Source organism: Argentina silus (genome assembly GCF_951799395.1).
Source record: "Argentina silus genome assembly, chromosome: 16".
Taxonomy (NCBI): Eukaryota; Metazoa; Chordata; class Actinopteri; order Argentiniformes; family Argentinidae; genus Argentina; species Argentina silus.
Window position 1 is genome coordinate 927,442 of NC_139670.1, and position 19,947 is coordinate 947,388.

Sequence of the window (19,947 nt, forward strand, 5' to 3'; positions counted from 1 at the left end):
CACTCCTCCTCCTCAGGGCTCAATCACATTAGTCTAAAGTGGCCTCCTCTCCTGGCCTCCTCTCCTTGCCTCCTCATCCTCCTCTTCACTGAAGCTCCCAACAGTCAGGCAGATGGAGGCTGATTTACTAAACACATCTGACATCAGATGACAGAGAGGAGAGGAGACATGGAGAGGAGAGGAGACAAGGAGAGGAGACGAGGAGAGGAAGCCTCATTAGAACATTGGGATACAATGGGCTGTCAGAGGAAGTAGTCCACCTTCCCCACGCCTCCCGCCCCCCGCCCCCCTCTCCCCCCTGGGACCCTCCGTGGAGAGATAGAGTCAATATTGTGCTCATTAGGGTCCTGAGAAAGTTCTGGATGGGGGAGGGGGGGGGATTTTGACGTCGCACCACGACTCCCACAGGAAGCTGCTGCCTACTCACTGTATGACAGAGCATCAGGAGATACCGAAACAAGGCTTAGTAGAGGAACACACACACACACACACACACACACACACACACACACACACAAAACAGCGTGTGGTCTTGTGTGTGCCAGTTTCTTCTTCATAAATGACAGTAGTAGAATGACAGATATTGCAGGCATCTAATCCTACTACTATTACTACTACTACTACTACTACTACTACTATTACTAATACTACAACTACTATTATACTACAACTACTACTACCTGGGTTAGCATGTTTAACTGGGTGAGCATGGTTAGTATGTTTTATTCACCCCAGGGAGGGGAGTCACGTACCCGGGATCTGTGTAGAGGGTTGTCAAAGTTGGTTCCTTCTGGGGCCAGGAGCAGCCAGCCTCCATACACTGGTTTAGCCTGCAGAAAGACAACATCACACAGGGTCACACCAACATCATACAGGGTCACACCAACATCATACAGGGTCACACCAACATCATACAGGGTCACACCAACATCACACAGGGTCACACCAACATCACACGGGGTCACACCAACATCACACAGGGTCACACCAACATCACACAGGGTCACACCAACATCACACAGGGTCACACCAACATCATACGGGGTCACACCAACATACACATCCAACATCATTTACATTTACATTTATGGCATTTAGCAGACGCCTTTATCCAAAGCGACTTACAACAAATACATTCGTCTAAGTACGTGAATCATCTGTCCATCAGTCATCATAACACAAAGTAATCAATGTTCGGACCAGGGGCCATTGGCAGTAGTAATGTCAGAAGCCAATTTTTTTTTTTTAAATGAACAGGAGAGAACTTGTACAGGGGGGAAGTGGGGGTGAAGAGGTCTAAGAGGTCTCCAGGGTTGGGGTTAGGGTTAGTACAGGGGGGGTAGTGGGGGTGAAGAGGTCTTTAAGAGGGACTGTTAAGATGTAACATCACACAGGGTCACTCCAACATCACACAGGGTCACACCAACATCACACAGGGTCACACCAACAAACACATCCAACACTGTCAACATCCAATATGTGGACATTAAATGAGGGATCAATAAAGGGATAATGCCCTCAAAGCCAAGGGGAGGAGGTCGAGAGAGAGGACAGAGAAAGAGAGAGGGGCAGATCGGCAACCAAAAGCTGTTTGCCAAGATGCAAGCACGGGATTCGCTGTCCAACTATACCGTGAGGCGGAAGTAACTGGAACGCAGCCTTTGGCAGCTTTCATTGGTTACTCAATACTCACCACGGCCAGCTAACGCCACAGCCTCCAGCTAGCTAACGCCACAGCCTCCAGCTAGCTAACGCCACAGCCTCCAGCTCCCAGCCCCTCTGAAGGGATTGGGTTTGGGTGCGACAGCTTAGCATGTTTAAAGAGGCTACCACTTACTACCAGCCTCCAAATACCTAAACAAACTAATTGGCTTATGTAACATCCTCCGTAACTCCATCTGGATGCTATGATCACTGAGGAACAAACACAACAGGCTTCTACTTTCCCTGTTTCACCAGACTATTCACTAGACTACTCACCAGACTATTCACTAGACTACTCACCAGACTACTCACCAGACTACTCACCAGACTATTCACCAGACTATTCACCAGACTATTCACTGGACTACTTACAACCCCAGCCATACTCCCTGTTTCACCAGAGTATTCAGACTATTTACAGTCATTTCTGCTCAAGCTGACATGCCTCCACCATATTCCACATGAACATGTGGATGTCAGCTGACCCTGGCGTGTGGGAGTGTAGTCACAGGTCTGAGTATGTCACTACCCACACCATCAGCCAGCCTGCATGTCTCTGGCAGACAGACAGGCAGGCAGGCAGGCAGACAGACAGACAGACAGGCAGGCAGACAGTGAGGTGTCTGAGTGCTGCTCTGCTGAAATATTGATACATGAACCATCTTGGGACACAGCAGGGGGTCATGTGGTCATATCAGGGACAACAACTGGCATCTAGGACTGGGGGGGGGGGGGGGGGGGCAGGATGATATCGGAACACAATTTAGCAGTAAGAGTAAAATAATGAGAGAGAGAGAGAGAGACCCTCACATGACCAGACGGGGGCCCTATGGCATGCTCTCCCGAGAGGAGATGGGCTGATACACAGATCTAGGTCACAGTTTACCCTTCAATGGTTAAACCGAGTCATTACTGTGTGTGTGTGTGTGTGTGTGTGTGTGTGTGTGTGTGTGTGTGTGTGGGGATGCTCATTTCGTTTCACAACCCCCCCATTCCCTCCAACCATTATAATTACTATGTAATACCATACTGAGAATGTGGGCTGGGGATGTGTGTGTGTGTGTGTGTGTGTGTGTGTGTGTGTGTGTGTGTGTGTGTGTGTGTGTGTGTATATGGGGGGTGGGGGTCCACATTCTGAAGGAATGACAAAAGCTCTCACTGCAAAATATGTTGGGAATGAGATTTACAGATCTGAGGAATGTCAGTGGAGATGACAAACATCTGACCAGGCCAGAAGCTGACAGGTAGAGGCTTTACACACTACTGGGCCAAACCAGACCATACTGGGCCCACCCAGACCATACTGGGCTTTACACACTACTGGGCAGAACCAGACCATACTGGGCAGAACCAGACCATGCTGGGCCGAACCAGACCATACAGGGCTTGACACACTACAGACCCCAACCATACTGGGCTGGCTCTGACATGTTCACATTGTCCTTTCTAGTTAGGGTTAGGGTTCAGCAACTATGGTGGATGCGTAACCAGGCCAACCCAGGCCAGCCCAGGCCAGCCCAGGCCAGCCCAGTCCAACCCAGGCCAGCCCAGGCCAGCCCAGGCCAACCCAGGCCAACCCAGGCCAGCCCAGGCCAACAGTATAGAGGAAGAGAGGCCAGCAGTGATGATGGTGAGGAAGCCCTGTAGGACAGATAGTACACCTCAGGGCTGTTCTAAAGGCTGTTCTAGGAGCTGTTCTAAGGGCTGTTCTAGGAGCTGTTCTAAGGGCTGTTCTAGGAGCTGTTCTTAGGACTGTTCTAGGAGTTGTTCTAAGGGCTCTTCTCAGATATGACCATCATGGGTTAGATGTGTAACACTCTCCAGCCCCCCCATCCAGTCTTCTCCTCTCCCACTCTCCTCTCCTCCCCCACTTTCCTCCCCCCTCGAAGGAATCACCTGTCCAAGACAGCTAAGAGGAACTCTCCATCTTCTCCTCAGAGTGTGTGTGTGTGTTTGAGTGTGTGTGTGTGTGTTTGAGTGTGTGTGTGTGTGTGTGTTTGAGTGTGTGTGTTTGAGTGTGTGTTCTTTTCTTCCAAACAGCCAATAACTCCTCTTAATTCTAATTCTCTTAAGTGTCCCTACAGATTCACCTCCTCAACGGTTTCTCTGAAAACTGTCAGTGTCATAATTCAATTACATTTGACTTGTCCTGTCAGGGAGTCAAACTCATCTGTGCACGAATTAAGGGCATGATATGCCCTGGGGCTGACAGCTAATTACCTTCAATTAACCCTAAACCTTTGTACTACAGTACAGGCCTACAGCGTACATGCACAGATATCTAGCACGGTGGAAAACGATTGCACAATATCACCAACACACACTTCATTCTGCGACTGGGGGAGAACTTGTCTGAAATGCCGTTTATTAGGCTACAAAACCAACGGCTCCGTAACCAGGATCAGGATCAAACATACACAACAGCTGTTATTTACCTGGTTTAAATCCTCGTCGTTCAATAAGTGCGATTCTCTCGGTTTGAAGCAATTCTGGCATTTACTTTTGTTGAAGATGTTGGCTTGAAATTTCCGACACGGGTTGTCTTTGGAGGACATGGTGAGGGAGCCAGGTGCTGCTGGTCCCTTTAAAACTGCGCACTTCTGTCTCTCTTCTCTCTGCTGTAGTCGTGATTGGAGTAAATATCGGTTACACTGGATCCTCCGGTCCAATGTGCGCGTCAAAATGAAACAAACTCACTCCGAATTCCAAAGCTCGATATGGGAGGTCTGGAGGGGGGGAAAGATCCAGAAAACTTCCGATGGCACTGAACAGCTTGCTGCTTTGATCGCAGCCCCAAATCCACACCATTAAAAGTGCAGCCACAATCACAGCGTCGTCCACCCAGTCCCACCTCTTACTTTGATATGCGCAATCCCCTGATCATCGACTAATACCGGGCTGCGGGACTAGGTCGTATCAGCGAGCTTCATCATGTTGTTGCGGAGGTGCCTCCCACACAGCTGATGGTGATGTGTTGTGATAACTTTTCGCTCCTACTTCAATCGGCGGATTTATATCAGAAAGTTGACAACGAAGTCGATCCGGATTCAGGCGGGGTTTGACTCCGGTTTCGTCTCCTGTAGTTTTTTTTTTTCAACAGTCGGTGGACGTTACAATAACGTTAGACAGGTGACAACATTCCGCCCGGCCTCTGGGTCCCGTACGGTCCCGTACGCCTCCATAGGGGGACAACCGTGGAGTTGCCGTTACGCCTATTTCTCAACTGAGTGACACTACGGAATGCTTGACGGTTAAATCCATCTGGTTAACGCTGGTTGTTCTTCTCAAAGTAGTGAATCTCCATGTTTCGTCAGGTCCAAGTTCAGGGTTTAGACGGGTCCATCGCGGTAGGTCCGTGCTGAACCGTCCTCACGGGCTGGTGTTTTCGAGGATCGCCACCGGGAGCCAGTCGGTGGAAACGGGAGGCGTGGCGGAGAACGAGAGTGCCGTGACTGACAGCGACACGAACCAATGAGAGAAATGTGTACGCCCACTGCTGAGACTACAATTGATGTGTGTCCAATAGAAAAGATCAGAAAGTCCTGCCAATGGATCGGAACAACGCGGATCAAGTTAGGTGGGCAGCTCAACGTCCCTGGCGTCAGGCTACTAAAGCGATAAACCACCGTTTGAGCCTTTAAAGTTGGTAAACAGTCACAGTGTTGTGGAGTCAGGTCTGACTCTGACGTAGGACAGATATTAGGCTACTGAATTTAACACTGAGCTTCCAAACTCTGCTTCCATGTTCCAACAGCAAGCTTTCGTTTTCTGACTGTGGATAATTATAAACTATGTGTTTCAGGTCAGTTCAGTCGAGTACAGGAACGTCAAAGAGGCCAGAAGTCTCACCTGGACTCACCTGTGTGAATAGGTGTCCTGGAGCGCCCCCGTGTGGTGCCGGGCGGAATGTACGATGGAGAAGAAGTGATCTTTGACTCCCGATAGATGATCAATGACAGGATCAATGCATTGCCTCGCAGCACGTTAGCATGTATTGTAATAAGACATTTTCATTGATTCGTGGTCCTGATGAAACACTTTTATTTATTTTACTTGACTTTATTCAATTCATAATCACTTCACAGAAACTGAAGAAATGCAGAAATTCACACACGGTTACCTTTATATAAAAACGCAAAAAATAACAGGTATACAACTATATGATATGACCGCATTGCAATGATAATATAATATTTTATACACCTTGTTACTTGTACTTGGGCAATATAAAACAAACCATGCCTTTCCCTTATGGCGGGACACACCGGGAACAGCAGCCATCTTCTGCATCGTAACAGTGGGCGAAGAACAAGCAGCCAGCCTCAACACTGAAGTCTCACCTCAACACGTCTGTTGTGTTTCTGAATGGATGCATACAGTAACATCCAACTGAACACTGAATGGATGCATACAGTAACATCCAACTGAACACTGAATGGATGCATACAGTAACATCCAACTGAACACTGAGCTACAAACATAACATATCAAGAAAATATGACACTTGTCAACAAAAGTGATTGTTATTTCTGAAAGATGAATCTTCCAACACTTAAATCATTATTGGCACCACAATAAAAACATTTTAATATACATGCTTAGGAAAAAATTGTTTAATTTTTTTTTTTGATTTATTGTTAATTGCTTGGATAATATGAGTGAGTGACCTCCTAATGGGAGGAGTCAGAAACCGGGCAGTTTGACCCCAGTTTGACCCTGGCAGTCAGTCTGACAGAGAGGGTTTCAGACCAAACGCTAACCCTGCACTGGTTTGTTCCTGCCTGTTGTAGTGTGAAACAGTGGAGGCTGGTAGAGGTCATGAGCCCGTCCTCCGATTTCTACCTTCACCAGCCTCATGGTGTGAAGACCTGCTCTCCTGGACCGTCCTTAACAGGATGGTACCTTCACTGTCCCATCATTCATCCAGAACCCTGTGTGTGTGTGTGTGTGTGTGTCCCTTTGCAATCCTATTAAAGCATCTAAAAACAAAGGTTTAGAGAGCAAAGGAGAAAAGGTCTCTCAAGAATCACTCGGCCCTTCTGTATGGACAACATGGATTAAGAGAGAGAGAGAGAGAGAGAGAGAGAGAGAGAGAGAGAGGATAAGAACGCCCCGTAGTGTTTTGTGACATGTAGAGCTCAGCTGTTGGAGACAGGCTCTGCGGACCACCCCTCCCCTCCCCTCTCCCTCTTTTTCCTCGTTCTGTCCATCCTCTCCTTCCACTAGGAGCTGTTGACAGAGGGAGGGCGTCCAGCCCCCTCTTCCTCTTCCTCTCCCTCTTTTTCCTCGTTCTGTCCATCCTCTCCGTCCACCAGGGGCTCTCTGTCTGAAGGGCCGCTGGGGGGTGGGGCCCCAGACGTCTTGGTGGTCTTATTCAGAGTCCCACCCTGAGGGAAGCGGGCACACACACACACACACACACACACACACACACACACACACACACGTGATGAGGTCACAGTATCCACCTGCTCCTTATGACATCAGATCAGCACACGTATGTCAGCGGAGGCTGGCCTCATTCCAGTACATCTGAGGCTGTGTGTCCTCCAATACTAACAGCCCTCAGGGCAGAAATAAAGTCATATTAAATAAACTGATTAAATAAAGTCATATTAAATAAACTGATTAATTAAAGTCATATTAAATAAACTCATTAATTAAAGTCATATTAAATAAAGTCATATTAAATAAACTCATATTAAATAAACTCATATTAATTAAAGTCATATTAAATAAAGTCATATTAATTAAAGTAATCTTAAATAAACTCATATTAAATAAACTGATTAATTAAAGTCATTAAACTCATTAATTAAAGTCATTAATTAAAGTCATATTGAATAAACTCATTAAATAAACTCATATTAAATAAACTCATATAATAAAGTCATATTAATTAAAGTCATATTAAATAAACTCATTAAATAAAGTCATATTATATAAAGTCATATTAAATAAAGTCATATTAAATAACTCATATTAAATAAACTCATTAAATAAAGTCATATTAATTAAAGTCATATTAAATAACTCATATTAAATAAACTCATATTAATTAAAGTCATATTAAATAACTCATATTAAATAAACTCATATTGTACCTGACTTCACGTCACACCAATTAAAAATGGTGGCACTGAAAACAGGAAGTGGTTGTGAGACAGACAGGAAGTGAGGCGGGCGTACCTGGCGGTGGTCTACGATGTTGAGCGCCACGGAGGTGATGATGCAGGCGGCGGTGTTGGCCAGCATGAACACCATCATCCTACGCCATCTCCACTCTGGGATCTGAGCTTCACTGAGGACCACACACACACACGCACGCACAGGCACACACACACACACAGGCACGCACACACACAGGCACACACACGCGCACACACACACACACACGCACAGGCACACACACACACACACACACGCACGCACACACACGCACGCACAGGCACACACACACACACAGGCACACACACACACAGGCACGCACACACACGCATACACACACACAGGCACACACACGCACGCACACACATACACACACAGACAGGGAGAGAGAGAGAGAACATGTATTTAACATACAATCCTATGATTGGACACGGGTGAATGAATGACTCAGTGTTGTCATTGGTCGATCCTGCTGCGTACCTGGACTTGGTCCCTAAGATCTGCCCAACGACCAGGTTGGACACGCCGATCCCCACCATCTGGACCGAGGTGGCCAGACCCATGGCGGTCCCCAGGGTGGCCTGAGGGACCACCAGGGGGATAGAGGGCCACATACTTGCCTGTTGAACAACATCAGACATACATATTATTATTAATACTACTATGATTATATTATTATTATTTGTATTTTTACTACTATGATTATATTATTATTATTCCTATTATTACTATATAATTATGTGTGTGTTCTTTATTCATCTGTGAACACATCAGAGAGTAACTGTATGGTAGAGCAGAGAGGGACCAGAGGAGGCTGGTAGAGGTAGAAATCGGAGGACGGGCACATTGTAAAACATGGAATGGAATAAGGAACGGTATCAAACACGTTGCGTGTGTGTGTGTGTGTGTGTGTGTGTGTGTGTGTGTGTGTGTGTGTGTGTGTCTGTGTGTGTGTGTGTGTGTGTTGTATTTGACACCATTCCTCATTCCGTCCCATGCATTACAATGAGCCTGTCCTCCGATTTCTACCTCCACCAGCCTCCCCAGGGAGGACTCACCGCGGCGAAGGAGTATGTGACCCCCAGCCAGATGGTGGAGACCAGGGGGGGGACCATGGTGAAGGCCAGGAGGCCGAACACAGGCAGGGTCAGGACAGCACAGCCCACCGCAAACACCCCCCGCAGACCCACGTAGTCCTGGAACACACACACACACACACACACACACACACACACACACAAAGAGAGAGAGTCACAGACCAGCCTTTGCAGCACTGTTTCAGCAACTACAGCATAACCAGCCCAGCCCAGCCCAGCCCAGCCCAGCCCAGCCCAGATCAGCCCAGCCCAGCCCAGCTCAGCCCAGCCCAGCCCAGCCCAGCTCAGCCCAGCCCAGCCCAGCCCAGCCCAGCCCAGCCCAGCTCAGCCCAGCCCAGCCCAGCCGTGGTGTGAATGAAGCTTCAGTCAGAGCACAGACAGGGACCAACCAGGTACTTATAATGAGGATGCCCAGGCTGGCTGACAGGACCAGGGGTAGGTACCAGGGGGGTAGGTACCAGGGGGGTAGGTACCAGGGGGGGAGGTACTTACGATGAGGATCCCGGCGCTGGCTGACAGAACCAGGGAGCTGTCGTAGACGGCCCCGGCTGTGTAGGCCGCCTCCTTCTGGCTGTAGCCGCTGTACTTGTCCTGGATGAACTTACTGCACACACACACACACACACACAGGTCAGTCACTATGCAGGTGGTAACAAACTGTGTGTGTGTGTGTGTGTGTGTGTGTATATGTGTGTGTGTGTGTGTGTGTGTGTGTGTGTGTGTGTGTGTGTGTGTGTGTGTACCTGGCGTCAGCGATGAAGGGGAAGATGCCATTGTAGAAGAACATGATGGTGAGGACCAGCAGCCAGTATCTGAGAGACAACAGCTTCACATCCTGAACCCTCTACACACACACACACACACACACACACACACACACACACACACACACACACACACACACACGGTCAGTAAACAATATCAGCACACAGACTGGTAAGAAGAGAAGGTCAGCTATTTCCATGCTTTGGCTGAGAGAGGAGGGCAGGAATGGAGGGATCTGGTGAGCAGATCATCACAATGCATCCTGGAACACAGGGAAGGGAACAGGTGATAGGATTGGAACCAGGCCCATTGAGGGTAGGTAGACCCAGTCGTATTGGAACCAGGCCCATTGAGGGCAGGTAGACCCAGTCGTATTGGAACCAGGCCCATTGAGGGTAGGTAGACCCAGTCGTATTGGAACCAGGCCCATTGAGGGTAGGTAGAACCAGTCATATTGGAACCAGGCCCATTGAGGGTAGGTAGACCCAGTCATATTGGAACCAGGCCACTCACCACTTTGCGGCTCTGCTCCTGGATGGCTCCGTCCAGACCCAGCTGTCTCATCCCCACCTTGTCCAGGGTGCTCACTGTGATGGCCGACACAAACCCCAGTACACACAGCAACGTACCTACAGAACACACACACACACACACACACACACACACACACAGAGAGAGAGAGAGAGAGACAGACGCACACAGAGCCAGTCAGACACACACACACACAAAGATAAAGCACTGAACTGAGCTTGCCCTCAGTGCTCAGACACACACACACACACACACACACACACACACACACCTATAGTCGTAGTAGTAGGAGACTACACACACACATACACCTATAGTAGTAGTAGTAGTAGACTACACACACACACACACACCTATAGTAGTAGTAGTAGACCACACACACACACACACCTATAGTAGTAGTCGTAGACCACACACACACACACACACACACACCTATAGTAGTAGTAGTAGACCACACACACACACACACACACACACCTATAGTAGTAGTAGTAGACCACACACACACACCTATAGTAGTAGTAGTAGACCACACACACACACCTATAGTAGTAGTAGTCTAAACACAGAAACATTTCCATACATGCAAAGCCACTTATTTATACCATTGAACATATATTTCCCTCTATATAATCCTCTCCCCCCTGCCTGTGGTACCAGAGCCTCCGAACTCCAGTCTCACACACACACACACAGATAAAGCACTGAACTGAAGTGGTACCAGCGCCCCCTACCTCCCCAGAGGGTCCACTGCATGCCGAACTGGGCCTGGAACCGCTGGGTGAGGAAGAAGTTGAGCACGGAGCCCAGGCGGGAGAAGGCCAGGGTCAGACCGAACGCCAGAGCCAGCTCCTTACCACGGAACCAGAACGCTGTGATCCGGTTCTGAACAACTGACAGAGACAGACAGAGAGAGAGAGACAGACACTTTTGGGACATCAGTACTGGTGTGGTGTGGGGTGTGTGTGTGTGTGTGTGTGTGTGTGTGTGTGTGTGTGTGTGTGTGTGTGTGTGTGTGTGTGTGTGTGTGTGTGTGTGTGTGTGTGTGTGAATGTCTGAGGTGGTCTTACTGGTGAGGGATCCGTTCCCTGATCCAAACAGCAGGCGGCCCGTCAGCAGGAGGGGCAGCAGATACTCTGTCCCTTTAAAATGAGACCCCAGAGCAAAGATGGCCGACCCCAACACACACAGGAAGGAGAAGAGGAACACTCCAACTGGAGAGAGAGACCAATGGATAGGTTAATGGATGGATGGAGGGAGGGAGGGATGGATGGAGGGAGGGAGGGAGGGAGGGAGGGAGGGATGGAGGGAGGGAGGGAGGGAGGGATGGATGGAGGGAGGGAGGGAGGGATGGATGGAGGGAGGGATGGAGGGATGGACAGATCTCCTGTATCAGTGATAACATGGTAACAGAGTGATAACATGGTAATGGTAACAGAGTGATAACATGGTAACAGAGTGATAACATGGTAACAGAGTGATAACATGGTAACAGAGTGATAACATGGTAACAGAGTGATAACATGGTAATGGTAACAGAGTGATCAGGACTTACAGCGGTTTCCCAGCTTGTCAATCAGGAAGCCGGCCATTATCACCACCACCGCATTCCTGTCACAACAGACACACACACACACTGTTCACTAACACACACTAACACACACTAACACACCTCCTGGTTCACACTAACACACACTAACACACACTAACACACCTCCTGGTTCACACTAACACACCTCCTGGTTCACACTAACACACCTCCTGGTTCACACTAACACACACTAACACACACTGTTCACTAACACACACTAACACACACTAACACACACACTGTTCACTAACACACATCTCCTAGTTCACTAACACACACTAACACACACTAACACACACCTCCTTGTTCACTAACACACACTAACACACCTGGTTCACTAACACACACTAACACACACTTCCTAGTTCACTAACACACACTAACACACCTGGTTCACTAACACACACTAACACACACCTCCTTGTTCACTAACACACACTAACACACACTTCCTAGTTCACTAACACACACTAACACACCTGGTTCACTAACACACACTAACACACACTAGTTCACTAACACACACTAACACACCTCCTAGTTCACTAACACACCTACTAGTTTGTGTGTGTGTGTGTGTGTGTGTGTGTGTGTGTGTGTGTGTGTGTGTGTGTGTGTACTTACGTCCATGCGTAGATGGCATAGAGCAGGTTGTACTCCTGAGGGGTCATCCCCAGCCCCTCCACACACTCCACCGTCCCATTGGTCACCGTGGAGTTGGGACATGTCAGGTTCTGGAGAGAAAAGTGTTGGGACATGTCAGGTTCTGGAGGGAGAGAAGTGTTGGGACATATCAGGTTCTGGAGGGACAGAAGTGTTGGGACATGTCAGGTTCTGGAGAGAGAGAAGTGTTGGGACATGTCAGGTTCTGGAGGATCAAACACAGCACTGAGTACACCCCTATGACTAGTCTGGTGAGCCTGACGTCCAGGTTGACCTTTGACCTTACCCCCTGGAACTGGTCCTGTAGAACACTGGGGATGTCGAAGCAGAAGTACGACCCGAAGGTGAGCAGGCAGTTGAAGAACAGAACCACGAATCGATAGTACGCTGGGGGAGACAGGACATGTCAGTTAGAACACACACACACACACACACACACACACACACACACACACACACACACACACACACACACACACTGTCATCAGTCCCATTATAGTCCAAACTGTGTTTCTTCCTCTGTACTGTTGTCTGTTAGACTTGTATATGTCCAGACTGTATGAGCCTTATTACAACTGTTGTTATCTGTGTGAAGCACATTGTAAATGCGGTGTATAAATCTAGTTTGATTTGATAAGACCTCGGGTGTGTAGGCTGATGTCCCAGGCCAGCACGAACACATCTGAGTCAGCTGATCCGGGTCTTCATCACGTGATACGATGAACCAGGTGTTAGTGTTGGGTAGGTACAAAAGCCTGCACCCGCTGTGACTGACATGTACAGCGAAGTACAGAGTTTGGAGATTAAATCAAGTTTGGAGATTGAAGGAAGTCATACTTTGGGATGAGAATATATCGCAGCTGTTTCTACTAATGTGCGCTGCTGTCGTGTCCCAGACTCACTTCTCTGGCAGAAAACCGTCATGTTTGCACAAAACCAACAGAGAACTTTCCTGCAAGTCAATCTGACGATTTCATAACTGTTGGGAGTCTATGGAGTGTAAAACACACTGAAATAAAACCGATAGAAATTAACCCTGAAACACACATATAAGCCTACCTTTCTCGGCCGGTTGCGCCATGGTGAAAATATAAAGAGACCCACGATATAAAACAGATTAAATGTCCATGTTGTTGTGTAGTTCAGGGTGACGGAGCCAGGCGGCGCTGCGCCGCGGTCTGATCTGTGAACCACGTGGATCGACCGGCAGGCGGAGGCCTACGTCATCAGGACGGTGACGATGGTTTGTAAATCGACGAATCAGCGCAGAGCTCGAGGTGCAGGAAGCGCCACGGTCCTCGTGGGCCGACGTCACGTCCTCTGTGGGATGGACGAATCAGAAATCACAGCAGCGGCGCGTCACCAACCTCGGCCTGGCGGAGCACACATTATTATAGTATTATAATCTAGTATTATAGTAACATAGTATTATAGTATTATAATCTAGTATTATAGTAACATAGTATTATAGTATTATAATCTAGTATTAGAGTAACATATTATTATAATCTAGTATTATAGTAACATAGTATTATAGTATTATAATATAGTATTAGAGTAACATATTATTGCTGAGATAGAATTGTTTACAGTTGTTATAGTGTACTGCATTGTTATTACTCTATAATTACTCTATTACAGCTGTATACTGTGTGTGTGTGTGTGTGTGTGTGTGTGTGTGTGTGTGTGTGTGTGTGTGTGTGTGTGTGTGTGTGTACGTGCGTGCGTGCGTGCGTGTGTGTGTGTGTCTGCCTGTCAGTCTGTCTGTCTGTCTGTCTGTCTGTCTGTCTGTCTGTCTGTCTGTCTGTGATTAAGGATACTCTATATGGACATATAATTCATAATCCCAACTATGGACTCAACAAACAGGAGGACGTGTGTCCATGCCAGTGCACATGTCCACCTGCTCTACCTGTGACAGCTGGCTGATCATGAACAGTATTTTTAGATTAGATTCAACTTTATTGTCATTGTGCAGAGTACAAGTACAGAGACAACGAAATGCAGTTAGCGTCTAACCAGAAGTGCAAAAAGCAGAAAGTGCAATGAACAGTATTTACAAGTAGTGCAGTATGTGAGCAGTAAGTAGTGCAGTGTAAGCAGTAAATGAATAGCAGTAGCATTATAAGCAGAATAAATAGGTTACAGTATGAACAGTGTATCAGCCTATGAGCTGTATAGGTAATGCAGTCTAGCAGTATATATGTATTAACAGTAACAATAGGTTAGATAGCAGAATAAATATAAAAATGGAATGCCGTATGAACAGTATAAACAGGTATAAACAGGTATGTACAGTATGTACAGATGTGTGCAGTGTATTAACCGTAGTATTAAGAAAATATATATATAGGGATATGTGCATTATGAACAGTATAGACAGTTTATGAACATTTACCTGCTCTGCCTGTGACAGCTGGCTGATCCTGAACAGCAGGTGGCGGTGTTGCAGTGCGTCCCTGTCCGCCATCTGCTGGCCAGTTAAGGAACTGTAACTCAATGACAGTCTCGTGTGCGCAGGTCTCATTCTGTTGGCTGGCGCCTTGTGAAGTACACGGTTTATCCTCGCCCCATCTTTGACTACGATTACCTTTATACTTGCATGTATACAAACAACATTTAAATGTAAATATAGATACATACTAACTAAATATACTCTTAGTCACAGATGGGGCTATGGTTTAGCTTGGGTTAACACTGAAAGTAGAATATAACATATAACCCATGTTGACAGCGAAATACGGAGCGCCATTTGAAGTGTGTCCCTCCGAGGCCTCCGTCGACAGTGATTCTTTGTTGACGGAAGTTGAATCCCGCCTGCAGCCGTGGTCGTTTGACCCTGAGCTTCAAACATGCGGCTCGTTAAATCTCTGTTGTTTCAGTCCGCTGACATTGCTTTGGCGACGTTGTTAGTCTGTAGAGTTTTATTCTCTTTGCGTTGTGAAAGGGGATGAAAGATGTCTGCACTGAAAAGGGCCCAAACATGGGAGATATCAGAATCCGAGGGAGAAAGCGATACGGAGATCTCCAACACCAAACCCTCAATCACCGAAACAGCCGCCATCAACATAGAAATGACCAAACAGGAAAATAGCGAAATAAACTGTCCATCAACCCAAACCGAACCCAGTCAGGACACCCTGGTGCCTCCAGGACGCGCTGGTTCCAGGACGCCCAGTCCTGGGAGGAAACGCCGGACCAGAGAGGAGGTAGAGGAGGACCGACTGAGAGCCGAGGAGCGGAAAGAGGCCAGGGAGACACTGCGGAGGGAGAGGGCCAGAGAGAAGGAGGAGAAACGAGAGGAGCAGCAGAGGAGGAGAGAAGCCGCTGAGCGCCTGAAGAGCCTCCGACCAGAGAACTGTCTGAAGAGTCTGACGGTGTGTGTCGACCCAGGTGATTACTGGTCTGACGGTGTGTGTCGACCCAGGTGATTACTGGTCTGACGGTGTGTGTCGACCCAGGTGATTACTGGTCTGACGGTGTGTGTCGACCCAGGTGATTACTGGTCTGACGGTGTGTGTCGACCCAGGTGATTACTGGTCTGACGGTGTGTGTCGACCCAGGTGATTACTGGTCTGACGGTGTGTGTCGACCCAGGTGATCACTGGTCTGACGGTGTGTGTCGACCCAGGTGATTACTGGTCTGACGGTGTGTGTCGACCCAGGTGATTACTGGTCTGACGGTGTGTGTCGACCCAGGTGATTACTGGGGTGGATGTGGGGGTGATTAGGAGGAGACCACGGTTCAGGTGGTGAACAGGACCAATGACCAGGCTTACACACCTTATATTTAGGGATATGGACATGTGTGATGATCATAATGTCTCTCTGTCTCTCTCTGTCTGTAACCTCTCTCTCTCTCACCCCCCCTCCCCCCCAACCTCCATCTCTCTCTATGTGTTGCCCCCCCCCCTCCAGCCCTGCTCCAGGATGAGGGCTCAGATGTGTTGTTGGGGACCCTGTCTGCGTTAGACTGGAGGTTCATGATAGAGAGCCAGCAGCTCCCCAGAAGTATCACCTGGACCAGGGACCTGCCTCAGGTAGCCAGGGGAGGCTGGCAGAGGTAGAAATCGGAGGACGGGCTCACTGTAATGCACGGAATGGAATGAGGAATGGTATCAAACACGTAGATCCGTGCATTACAATGAGCCCGTCCTCCGATTTCTACCTCCACCAGCCTCCCCCATGTGTAGCCTACCGTCACGGCTGAGAAAGGACTCGGCAGGACTCATGGTGAAGACTCCTCAGTCACCTGACGTTGTGGTGTGTGTTGTCAGGGAGAAGACAGCTGTGGACCGTTGGAGGAGGAGCAGCTGGTGTTGGTGTTGAGTCTCTCTGACTTCATGGACATGGTGCTGTCAGTCAAACAGGTCTCTCTCTCCCTCTCCCTCCCTCTCTCTCTCTCTTTCCCTCTCCCTCCCTCTCTCTCTCTCTCTCTCTCCCTCTCCTTCCCTCTCTCTCTCTCTCTCCCTCTCCTTCCCTCTCTCTCTCCCTCTCTCTCTCCCTCCCTCTCTCTCTCTCTCTCTCCCTCTCACCCACTACTACTACCTGTTCTCCCAGACTCTGCAGGGTGGTGATGATGATGATGATGATGATGAAGAGGAGTCAGGGAGGGAGTCGTTCCTCAAGCCTCTGTCAGAGTGTCTCAACCGGAACGCCAAAACGGTGGTCTCTGTCCTGGTGATGGGGACCCACTCAAACAGATGGTGTGTGTGTGTGTGTGTGTGTGTGTGTGTGTGTGTGTGTGTGTGTGTGTGTGTGTGTGTGTGTGTGTGTGTGATGTCTGTCTGTCGTGCTGTGGCTCCTGATATCAGTCATTAAAGATCTACTGTAGGTCCTACAGATTGTTTTCATATGGATGTGTGTGTGTGTGTGTGTTTCACTAGGACTGGGGCTTGGACAATAAGATCTCAGTTGGGAATGACAGATCTGGACATTGAGGAGGTCAGAGTTCTCTCTCATCTTTCTACCTACAGCTCCACCTTGGTTCAGCTCCACCATGGTTCAGCTCCACCATGGTTCAGCTCCACCTTGGTTCAGCTCCACCTTGGTTCAGCTCCACCTTGGTTCAGCTCCACCTTGGTTCAGCTCCACCTTGGTTCAGCTCGAGTGTGTCTCTGGTGTCTCTCTCTCTAGGTGTTGGTCTCTCTCTCTCTCTCCGCCTCTCTCTCTCCATCTTTCTCTCTCTCTCTCTCCAGGTGTCTGTCTACCTGCAGCTCTACAGTAGTGTGTCTGTGGTGTGTGTCTGTAGGTGTTGGTCTACCTGCAGCTCTACAGGAGTGTGTCTGTGGTGTGTGTCTGTAGGTGTTGATCTACCTGCAGCTCTACAGGAGTGTGTCTGTGGTGTGTGTCTGTAGGTGTTGGTCTACCTGCAGCTCTACAGGAGTGTGTCTGTGGTGTTTCTGGACGGTTGGCAGGAAGTCAGCGACCACGTGTGTTCAGTTACCAAGTCCCTGTCCAAGCGACCCTATAAGTAGGAATTTACTCTACTTTACTCTACTCTACTTCATATCATTAGTCAATGAGAATTTTCTCAATAAACTAATATGTGTGTGTGTGTCTCTCTCTCCCTCCCTCCCTCCAGACAGCTGACAGAGCGGGGGGAGCTGCCATTCTGTGTGTCTGGGTCGTGGGCCAGTGGGGTGCGTGTGGAGCAGGGCGGGGCGGGCCTGGAGCAGGTCTGGAACCGCCAGGTCCAGCAGCTCAACAGGGTCAGCCCTGCAGTGGCCTCTGCCATCACCACAGCCTTCCCCTCCCCTCAGCTGCTGCTGCAGGTACCACTGGGGACCGCAGGGGAGGCTGGCGGAGGTGGACATGGGGGGACGGCCTCATTGGAATGCATGTGTGTTTGATACCATTCCTCATTCCCTTCCGTGCATTACAATGAGCTCCGTTCTCTGATTTCTACCTCTGCCAGCCTCCCCTGTAGTACTACTCTTACACCATGTGTCCCTGGACCAACCTGTCCTGTCCTCTCTCTTCATCTGTCCCTGTCCTGTCCTCTCTCTTGATGTGTCCCTGTCCTCTCTCTTGATGTGTCCCTGTCCTGTCTCTTGATGTGTCCCTGTCCTGTCTCTTGATGTGTCCCTGTCCTGCCCTGTCTCTTGATGTGTCCCTGTCCTGTCTCTTGATGTGTCCCTGTCCTGTCCTGTCTCTTGATGTGTCCCTGTCCTGTCTCTTGATGTGTCCCTGTCCTGTGCCCCCCCAGGCGTACGGGAGGATAGAGTCAGAGGAGGAGAGGAGGGGGCTGCTGGTGGGGCTCCAGGTGACGAGCGGCGGGAAGGAGAGACGTGTCGGACCAGAGATCTCAGCCCGCGTCTACCGCTGCCTCACCGCACACAACCCCCAGCTGGTCCTGGACTAACCTAGAACATCCTGGACTAACCTAGAACATCCTGGACTAGCCTAGACCATCCTGGACTAACCTAGAACATCCTGGACTAACCTAGGACATTCTGGACTAACCTAGACCATTCTGGACTAACGACCATTTGAAGAAGACTATTTATGACTTGATGTTGACTATTTTGGAGTACCATAGACATTCTTGGACTATTGAAGACTATTGTGGACTAACAGATATAGACTGGGACTAAAGTGACCCTGCAACTTCTCCTTTCAAAAGCACTTGGTTGCTTGTTTACATGAGTGGGTATGAATGTCGCCCATCTGAAGCTGTGGCTGGTTAACAGGACCTGAGTGGGTATGAATGTCGCCCATCTGAAGCTGTGGCTGGTTAACAGGACCTGAGTGGGTATGAATGTCGCCCATCTGAAGCTGTGGCTGGTTAACAGGACCTGAGTGGGTATGAATGTCGCCCATCTGAAGCTGTGGCTGGTTAACAGGACCTGAGTGGGTATGAATGTCGCCCATCTGAAGCTGTGGCTGGTTAACAGGACCTGAGTGGGTATGAATGTCGCCCATCTGAAGCTGTGGCTGGTTAACAGGACCTGAGTGGGTATGAATGTCGCCCATCTGAAGCTGTGGCTGGTTAACAGGACCTGAGTGGGTATGAATGTCGCCCATCTGAAGCTGTGGCTGGTTAACAGGACCTGGAAATGGACCCGTTTCCTCTTCATTTACCACACCTTTTTATGAGTCACTGGCAATAGAGTAGAAGTTGTACATAGAAATTAATAAATGATTTAATGTCTGTAATATACAATTCAGTGTTTTGTTTAGAATTGAAATAAAATGTTTACAATTAATCTTTGTATTGGGGAATGAAAATGTAAATGATTGTTCTGATGATCATATTCAAGCATGGTGATGCAGTGAAGGTTTCACTGTGGGACAGATATGAGATGTCATGAAACTAATCCTTTATGAAATGTATTACATTTTAAGATCATTGCTTAAGTAAGAAATGCTGTACACACACATGGCATGAAAATCAACTGACTGTACAATATGTAAAGCATGAAT

At 48.5% G+C, this 19,947-nt stretch overlaps 3 protein-coding genes across 5 annotated transcripts in view; 1 reads left to right on the forward strand and 2 right to left on the reverse strand.

Moving 5' to 3' along the window:
• LOC310817126 (myosin phosphatase Rho interacting protein) overlaps positions 1 to 1,070 on the reverse strand; it is a gene marked incomplete at its 5' end in the record, with an annotated part of 30,427 nt that extends 29,357 nt beyond the window's left edge. The window contains one exon of the mRNA XM_083687563.1: positions 753 to 1,070. Within this exon, the coding sequence (XP_083543689.1) occupies positions 753 to 1,070 (318 nt within the window). The remainder of the gene's footprint in view (positions 1 to 752) is intronic.
• A 4,584-nt stretch (positions 1,071 to 5,654) lies between these two features.
• mfsd1l (major facilitator superfamily domain containing 1-like) lies at positions 5,655 to 13,680 on the reverse strand. Of its 2 annotated transcripts, none has more exons than XM_083686976.1 (13): positions 13,582 to 13,680; positions 12,809 to 12,909; positions 12,484 to 12,593; positions 11,824 to 11,879; positions 11,339 to 11,482; positions 11,003 to 11,161; positions 10,248 to 10,363; positions 9,713 to 9,813; positions 9,462 to 9,573; positions 8,931 to 9,068; positions 8,353 to 8,492; positions 7,894 to 8,005; positions 5,655 to 7,091 (listed from the first exon to the last, which is right to left on the reverse strand). In XM_083686976.1, exons 1-13 carry the CDS (start codon positions 13,601 to 13,603, stop codon positions 6,927 to 6,929), a joined length of 1,476 nt encoding a protein of 491 aa, XP_083543102.1. In that variant the 5' UTR covers positions 13,604 to 13,680; the 3' UTR covers positions 5,655 to 6,926. The 2 variants fall into 2 exon arrangements, with proteins under 2 accessions (XP_083543102.1, XP_083543103.1); XM_083686977.1 differs by having other exon boundaries at positions 5,657 to 7,091; positions 12,809 to 13,292; positions 13,582 to 13,670.
• Positions 13,681 to 15,333: 1,653 nt separating this feature from the next.
• eme2 (essential meiotic structure-specific endonuclease subunit 2) lies at positions 15,334 to 19,738 on the forward strand. Of its 2 annotated transcripts, none has more exons than XM_083688130.1 (8): positions 15,334 to 15,915; positions 16,441 to 16,562; positions 16,800 to 16,892; positions 17,083 to 17,228; positions 17,409 to 17,466; positions 17,880 to 17,995; positions 18,107 to 18,296; positions 18,731 to 19,738. In XM_083688130.1, the coding sequence occupies exons 1-8, from the start codon at positions 15,480 to 15,482 to the stop codon at positions 18,884 to 18,886; spliced, it is 1,317 nt and encodes a 438-aa protein (XP_083544256.1). In that variant the 5' UTR covers positions 15,334 to 15,479; the 3' UTR covers positions 18,887 to 19,738. The 2 variants fall into 2 exon arrangements, with proteins under 2 accessions (XP_083544256.1, XP_083544257.1); XM_083688131.1 differs by having other exon boundaries at positions 18,107 to 18,364; positions 18,731 to 18,880.
• The last annotated feature ends 209 nt before the right edge of the window (positions 19,739 to 19,947 follow it).

Excerpts from the sequence above, each read along its gene's own strand:
- mfsd1l (XM_083686976.1), bottom strand. The coding sequence starts at position 13,603 with ATGGCGCAACCGGCCGAGAAAG. Across the intron at positions 8,493-8,930 it reads TCACATACTCCTTCGCCGCG|GCAAGTATGTGGCCCTCTAT; the intron begins GTGAGTCCTCCC and ends GTTGTTCAACAG. Across the intron at positions 7,092-7,893 it reads ACATCGTAGACCACCGCCAG|GGTGGGACTCTGAATAAGAC; the intron begins GTACGCCCGCCT and ends CGCTTCCCTCAG.
- eme2 (XM_083688130.1), top strand. The coding sequence starts at position 15,480 with ATGTCTGCACTGAAAAGGGCCCAAACATGGGAGATATCAGAATCCGAG. Across the intron at positions 17,229-17,408 it reads GGGACCCACTCAAACAGATG|GACTGGGGCTTGGACAATAA; the intron begins GTGTGTGTGTGT and ends GTGTTTCACTAG. Across the intron at positions 17,996-18,106 it reads CTGTCCAAGCGACCCTATAA|ACAGCTGACAGAGCGGGGGG; the intron begins GTAGGAATTTAC and ends CCCTCCCTCCAG.